The sequence below is a fragment of the Pinus tabuliformis genome, chromosome 5_1, assembly GCF_031772625.1.
Source record: "Pinus tabuliformis cultivar Carrire ecotype Pingquan chromosome 5_1, CPIR1, whole genome shotgun sequence".
Taxonomy (NCBI): Eukaryota; Viridiplantae; Streptophyta; class Pinopsida; order Pinales; family Pinaceae; genus Pinus; species Pinus tabuliformis.
Window position 1 is genome coordinate 527,800,949 of NC_142305.1, and position 8,344 is coordinate 527,809,292.

At 41.9% G+C, this 8,344-nt stretch overlaps 1 protein-coding gene across 1 annotated transcript; it reads right to left on the reverse strand.

Moving 5' to 3' along the window:
• Nucleotides 1-7,410: 7,410 nt before the first annotated feature.
• LOC149165856 (uncharacterized) lies at nt 7,411-8,025 on the reverse strand. Its single transcript, XM_089429956.1, has one exon. It carries the CDS (start codon nt 8,023-8,025, stop codon nt 7,411-7,413), a length of 615 nt encoding a protein of 204 aa, XP_089286082.1.
• Between the last annotated feature and the right edge of the window lie 319 nt (nt 8,026-8,344).

Below are 8,344 nucleotides of genomic sequence, written 5' to 3' on the forward strand. Positions count from 1 at the left end.
AACAATAGTGTCTTTAGTGGTAAAGGAGTAAATGATAAAATCCTTAGTGTAATTAGGGCTAACAAGGATGGGAGTATAATAAGACAAAACGTTTTTGTCGTTTGTCAATAAACACCACGCCAAAGACAACGGTGATGATTCACTCTGCTTAGATCTACAGTGGACAAGGCTTTTTGCCTCCCCACCCCGCGCTCCTGACAGTTAACATGAGGGTGGGGGGGGTGAAAAGTAGTTTATCCCAAAACTACGAACGAGACATGGTAGCCGTTGGGCTATTTCGGGGGGTCATCTCCAAATTCCACTTAATGCCAACACCCCCCTTTCCCCCCTTGAAATACCACCTTCACTCTCCCGCCAACAACTCTTCCGTCTACCTCTCGCCTCCCGCCATGTGTCTTCCCCTTCACCACTCATATCCCACCAATGGCTCAGTCGCCTGCCACTCCGCTTCTGCCACCACTCCCGTCCACGTCATTTTCCCATTTAACGTTCAAAAAAAGATGCCAATTTCCAAATGAATGTTAAGACATTAATACCCCACGCCCTATCCGTTTTACAAATAATTCCTTTCTGCTCCATAATCATTAAGAAAGTCATTACACTACTAAATCCATTTTTATAAAAGACACTCTGGAGCCAACCCTCATAGTGAATTCCTTGCGCACAGTTAGAAATTTTAAGGGTAACTCTGTCCTCCAAGCTTCTATCCAAGTTTTCTATAATCTAGTAATTGCCATTTGTTCCCTGTTTTCATTTTTCAAGATGTCAAATTGAAAAGGAAAAGGGAAGGCTATAGAGTCAAAACCCCTTCTTCCTCTAGTGCCATATTGTGACAAAGCTCCTTTAGTAGATACCCTGTACAAGATTGTTGAAACCCTTTCCGAATTTGACCTCTACGAGCACCATAACTAGGCCAAACAGAAATACTTGGATAAGAGTGATGAATTAAGTGTCTGGGAATCCTTTCTCCCACAATTTGTTTTCCCCTAGACTCACTTCTTTCCTGAGTTTTTTGTCTGGTGCCACCTAAGATACTTGCCGAGTCAAAGGGCAGTCATTTCTCAGAACAATGAAGTCATTTTTCCTATCTCCCCTGAAAGTATCTACAAAGCCTTGCAAATTGAATATCAAGCCTCCCATGCCCCTTTTTCTGCTGATATTCTAATGGAATTATATAACAAACTCACATTCCCTTAGAGAGCCCAGAATTTTGAGTATTTTCTTCCTGAAAATGTTGAATTACCTAGGACCAGTCCCCCATATCCAACTTCAATTTTCCCTGAAATGTCCAAGCATGTGATTTCTATGGTAACCCGACTGCTCAGATACCATAGTGATCAATGGGTAGACGAGGTAGTGTTAGGTTTTCTATCTACTTTTGCAGTTGGCAAACAACCCTCCCTCCTTTTCAATTACAGTCAGTTCTTGGCTAATTCAATCCATGACCAGTTTGTAAATTTCAAAGCAGAAGGTGTCTTTAAATATCAGTCAGTCCTAGTTTACCTTATGCTATTTTACCAGTCAGACAAATTTAAATTTCCTTTACAAAAGACAGATAGTGAAGGTAACCCCTGGTTAGTCATTCACTGGACTTCTCTAGTTAGAAATAACTCAGAGGAGTATTCTTTCACTGATTATGTTGACAAATTTTTATATACCTCACTATGTTTGTTAAGCAGTGATGTAATCCCAAGAATCTCTCTAGAGATAAAGAAATTTTTACACTTAACAGAGCAAGCCAAAGTTGGAGACTGGTATTTATACCAAAACTACACTGAGATTAGAGTTTATGGATCAAAATTGCCCCCCTTACAGGCTGCCAGTTTTTGTACCTATTAGAATCTTTCCAATGGAATACTCTAGGTAGATGATAAATATGGATGAAGTGCATTTTGTCTCTTATAAGAAGAAAGCACAATTCAAACTGAGAACTCACATAGAGCCATACATCATCAACAATAGAGTTGCAGAAAAGTGTTGATTTGAGGTAGCATCAGATATGATCTAGGCCTCAAAATTTGCAGGGAGTCTTAGAAACATGCATTCTCCAATACCCAGATATCATTTTGGGAAATTCCACTTGGAGACAGTTTTATTAAAATAATTAATTATTTTTAATGGGACCCTAAGTCTAAAATTAGGAAATTAAAATAATTAATGGGTATTAATTTAAACTATGGGTGAAACTTCTAGAAGAAAGCAAAGATCAAGTCAAATGATCCTAATCATTGATTAAAATCTAATTTGGGTCGTTGATTGATCAATGAGAGGATTATAAGAGGAGGCTTGATGGGTACTTGGAGAACACACCAGAGGTAGATACTCAATTACCCGAGTAAGATCGATTTTCTCACTCGTCGAAGTTTGGAAAGAGAAAATTGAATTAGAGGGAGAGTTGTAGGTGAGAAAGGAAGAGAGGGCATCAACATATTCAAACAGTGCAAGGAAGCAAGACGCAGAGCAGGATCAGGGTGACGCAGAAAGAGGCAGTGCAGAGGCAGATTGATTTAGATCCTGCGCGGGTAGCTTGACGCTGGGCTAGCATGAGAAGATAGATGTAGAGGGATGCAGAAGGATTTTGGGGAAGAAGTGGTGCATCACATGAGTCTGAAATTTGTCAGGAAGCATCTGTAAAATTTCTCATTCCTATTTTGCTGATTGTAATTTTTACATGAGAATTTGCTGAAGAATAATAAAACCCTCATTTGCTACACCAATTTTCCCACATTGGGTTTTTCCAGGGACGATTGTCCAAAAATAACTGTGTCATTGTGATTGTATTTGTGCCAGTATTTTTTCTTACATTTAATTTCTGCAATGTTTTAATTATGAAGGCTGTAGTAGAATATATTTGATATTTGCCGTAACAACACTATGAATAACTTATTTCTAAGATAACAAGTAGAAGAAATAATATTAATCATTGTAGTAGGATTTCTATTTATAAATTTTCACACAAAGGAAATAGAAGCAACTTTGAGTCACATGAAGTTCAAACTTAGTTTTTCTTGGTCTTATGATCCTCAGGGCATCATTTCCAAGCTCAGATTGGAACAAAAAAGTACTCCTTATGCACACACACCAAGGAATGAGATCGAACAATATGTCAATCAGGAAGAATTTACAGAGGGTACTCTACAGGAATTTGAAGAACTTGTCAGCCAATCATCCATGTAGACACCAACTCCCCAAGAGAAGGAGTAGAAAAGAGAAAGAGAACGTGTCCCTTACAGATTCTGATAATACAGATGCAAAGTTTATTTTTCTAAAAGGAAGAAGGACCCTAGTACTACTCAAAAATCAGATTCTCCAATCAATCCTCCGTTTAGGCCTCAAATAATAACTATTTAGAATGAAACTCCAGAAAAAGGGAACACAGAGCAACTAGCCACAGTGATTTTATCTAGGACCCATATCACTCCTGTTCAAGTAGAGGAAACAGTACAATCACTGATCGTGGAAGCAATAGTCTAATCTTCAATATCATCTAGTTCACAGGTTTCAACTCAGCGGAGTATTTTTTCCAGATACAAAGAAATAAAGTTAAAAAATGAAGCTTTGAAGGTTTTTACCTACTCTGAGTTTTGGAAGCAGGCAACTAAAACTCAACATAGACTACTTTCATTTGATTCAGAAAAGGTACAGTTCCAGATGGCCTTCATGGAACCTCTGGTACCAGATCCCGGGAGTGTTTTTTTTTTTTACAATAACGGTTATAGATTTTATTTATGGCGGAAAACTGCCTGCCGCTAGCTTTTACAATTCAGCTTTGACAGGGGGAGAGAAGTCATGGATATCTATTTTGTCAATCTGTCACCGAGAACAGGAGACAGAGCACCAAGCGATTCATTACAGAAAGATTGATTGCTTCGATAAGAGAAGAATCCGCATAGTTGAAGAAGCTGCCTGGCAATGGTCACTGCAACGTCCGAGGCCGAAGGACTTCCTTGGTCAATCCCTGAACTAGCTAACAATGGAGGACCGAGCTATTGATTGTTGGGAATAAGTGAAACCTCGGTTACTTTGGAGGGTATACAGGTGACATGAGGAACTTCATCGCACAAAATTGCATTTCTTAGAACTACAGAACGATTGCCGCCTGTAGGGATTGAATAGCTATGAGAGTGTTCAGATGTGAGGGGTAACCAGTGTTCGGATGAGAGAACAGGGTAGGTTCTGATCTGGATCTGAGTTGGCTTTTGAGGGACTGTTTTGAATCCGCAAGTAGAGCTCTGACAGGAGATAGAGACATTGATAGGAAGGTTGTCTGAGAGCGGGCCTGATATCAAGACTTTACATAGATTGAAAATACCTTGAGGGAAGGTCCCGAGAAGCAGGGGAAGGAGGAGCAGAGTAATAACCATTGGAGCAGATAGGAGCAGCGGTTCGAACAGCAGAAACATTATGGAATGGGACAGGAGGATTCCCTCGAATTGACCACCAGTGCTCTTCGGTTGCAGAGGGAGCCAAGATTGGCCTCCATATCAGCTTGAGAATTGAGTTCCCTTAATATGTGATAGAAGGAGATTTTTCTGAACTTGGGCAGTAAGAGTTGAATTTTTTTGATAACAGTGGCTAAATGAACCTGATGAGGAGTCTTATGAGAGGACATCGCCTGGATGATGAGTCTAGAGTCTCCAAATACACAGAGAGAGAGGATGTTTCGATTAATCGCCAGATTCAACCCTTGCCACAATGCTAGAGCCTCTGCTCTATTGTTGGTTTCGGTGCCCAGACCCCAATGGAATCGCAATTCTGTTGATCCTCCAGGTTTCAAAAGAACCCCACCACTGCCAGCCACCCCAGGGTTTCCTTTAGAAGCCCCATCGAAGAACAAACAATGTTCATCTAAGGTTGATCTCCACTTGATAAACTCCTGTTCCTCCAGTCTGATCTCCCAGTTGGCATGGATAGGAGCAGTAGGTGTGGATCTTTCATTCAGATTCGGTACCAGTTCTTGGAGCCATTGCTCCTCTTCTTTGACCAAATTCATTTCATTCCTGGAAGTAGAATTGGCTTCCAAAGCCTCGCCTAGCAGAGCTTTGATTTTAGAAATTACCCGTGTAGAATTGCAGCTTTCTCCTCTGAAAATCCTATTATTCCTCTCCAACCACAGCTTCCAGCATATAAACTTAGGGATCCACATCCAGCTTATTTTGAGGAGACTTTTTTTTTTAAGGCAAAAGGGAGGTAGAATGGCCCAAGTTCGGAGCAGAGTAGAGATGCTTTCTGGAAGAACAAAATTTGCAGGGTCTAACCTCAGAACTCCCCTCCAGACTACCTGAGCAAATGGGCATAGCAACAGCAGATGATTGACATTTTCTTCAGCAGCCAAACAAAGGGGGCATCTGGAAGGCCCTTCCATCCCTCTTCTTCTCAAATTATCTCTGGTGAGAATGCTATTGTGCGCAACAGTCCAACAGAAAAAGTCAATTTTGGGGAGAGAGGGGAAATCCCATATAAATTTCCATTTATCTGGATCAGGAGGAGCATAAGGGACAGCCATTATACATTTGTAACCTTCGAAAGCTGTGTAAGAGCCTGAGAGGGAGCCCCAGCCTCTTTTGTCTTTAGAGGTGGCCTTTGAGGGAGACTTGCCTTGAAGCAGATCCAGCAGAAGTGAAGCTTCCCCCTGCAACATAAGAGGAATCTCCCCCAGATTCCAACAATCCCAAAGCCTATCTGGATCGTTCTTCCAGGTGGAAATGTCCCACAAGGTGTGCAAGTTGGAGGACTGAAGCCAAGCTCTGATATTTGCAAGCCCCTCCACATGAATCAAAGGTTGGTCACCCAGAATTGAGTCTTCCCAGATTTTAATTTTTCTCCCATTACCAGGGATCCAGTAAAGTTGCTGGCTGAATTGCTCCATAGCAGAACTGCAGAGATTGAAGATCGGAGATCCTTTTAAGGTTCTTGGAGGCTTATCCAGGCATCTCAAGCGTTGCCCTTGGTAGTATTTCTTCCAGATGACTCTTTTGCTCCAACTAGATTTACCGGAAACTAAATTCCACAAGATCTTGGATCCCAAAGCAAGGTTTTGAACAACCAAGTTACGCAGATGGAGGCCGCCTTCCAGAAGTGGTTTCTTGATGGTCTCCCAGTTCACTAAATGGATCCTTCTGTCATTGTTGTTCCCACCTTCCCATAGAAATCTTCTCAACAAACTGTCCATTTTGCTGAGAAAGGATTTGGGGGCGAGGAGAACAGAGTTTTGGTAAAGAGGCATACTTATAAGGACCGACTTCATCAGGATGACTTTCCCTGCATTATTCAGCCATGAGGCACCCCAAGCTTGGATTCTGTTCTTTAACTTATCGAGCAGCGGTATCCAATGGGCAAATTTGGGTTTGGAATCTTGGATTAGAAGATTGGGATCCCGAGATATTTAAATGACTCCCAATTACGAATTCCATCCATTTCTAAAAGCCTTGCAATGTCAGACAGCTCCTTGATCGAGCAGTTCCAGCCATAGATTGAGCATTTTCGATGCTTAATTTTGCTGCCTGAGATCGATTTGTAAATGTCCAGCTCCTTCTTGAAGGATCTGGCAGAGATTAGGCTGGCTCCTCCAAGAAGCAATGTGTCATCTGCGAACTGTGCATGATTGATATCCTTCACCCTCTGAGTAGTTCTGAGGCCAGGCAGAATTTGAATCTTCTGATTGTGATCAAGCTGGAAATTGAGGACCGAGGCCTGAATAGCATAAAGGAGTGGAGACAAGGGACAGCCTTGTCTGAGGCCTCTAGAGGCTTGGAAGAAGTCAGTTGAGCGGCCATTGACCAGTGGCGCGATCCATGGCGAGGCAATACAGGCATTCACCCAGTTTATGAAGGCGGATGAAAAACCTAGTTTCTTCATTACATTGAACAAAAAATCGTGTCTCACCCTATCGAAAGCATTAGCCAGATCGAGCTTAATAACCATACCTTTCTCTTTTCTTTGGCAACTTGAATGGACAGCTTCTTGCACCAGCACAATGTTGTCCAATATCTTTCTTCCTTTTATGAATCCGCCTTGATTTTCAGGGATGATGGCTGGCAAAATATTCTTTAACCTGTTGGCAATTATTTTGGAGACCAGCTTGTAGCTAGAGTTGCACAAGGATATGGGCCTAAATCTGCTGAAGTCGGAAGCGCCTTTCTCCTTTGGGATCAAGGCTAGAAATGCCGAATTGATGCCACCGCCCAGCTTTGCACAATTCTGGGACTTTCTGACCATTCTCAATAAATCTTTTTTAATTGTCGACCAGCAGGCCAAGAAAAACCTGACAGTGAACCCATCAGGGCCTGGGGCTTTATCGGGCTCCATAGAATCCAGAACTTGCTTAATTTCGTCCAAGCTGATCGGAGCAGTCAACATGGCGTTGTCCGATTCCTTAACGCTATTGGGAATTAAGTCCATCGGATAGGCCTAGGGATCAATAGGGTTTTCTTCAGGAGCCGAATAGAGATCTTTGAAGAATGAATAAGCAACTCTCTTAATGCCATCAAAATCCTTTATCACTGTGTTTTGGTATTGTATCTCAGAAACTGTTTTGAAGTGCTTTCTGGCTTCGGCTTGTTTGTGAAAGAAGCTGGTATTCCTATCTCCGGACTTTAACCATAAATTCCTAGATTTCTGTCTCCAGAATTCTTCCTCCTCCCTGCTAGATCTGTGAACCTTTTTTTGCAACTCGACTTCTTTTTGAAGGAGATTTTGTGTTACAGGACTATGCTCCATTGCTATTTGATGAGCAGCAAGACTGTTGAGAGATTCTTTTCTTTTGGCAGTAGGTGTTTCCAATCTTTTTGCCCACTCCTTAAGACTTCTTTTTAAAACCCTAATTTTCTCTTCCCACACAAAGAATGGGGAACCATGGACAGGCCTATTCCAGGCATCCAAAACTACATCTTGAAATCCTTCTTGCTGAATCCACAGAGGGCTGAACCGGAATGGGATGGGGCCTAAATTACCATCCAGGGAAAGCTCAAGGAGGATGGGCTTGTGATCAGAAGTGAGATTTGGAAGAATTTTAGAAGTGGCCATAAGACCGCAAGTCAGGAAGGAAGAATGGACAAGGAATCTGTCCAAACGGGCAGCTATGTGATTGCGGGCTAATCTTTTGTTGGACCAGGTGAATTTGCCTGAAGTAGGTTTAATATCCTCCAGGTCCCAGCCCAGCATAATATCTTCAACCCATTCTCTTGCAGGGTCCCTGACAATGGAGCCTCCCTTTTTCTCATCAAGAGCAAGGGTGACATTCAGATCCCCTGCAATGATAATATTTCCTGGATTTTGTTCTGAAAGAAAAGATTGAAGCGAGTTCCAACAAAAATTTTTTTCCCCTGGCAAAACAGGAGCATAT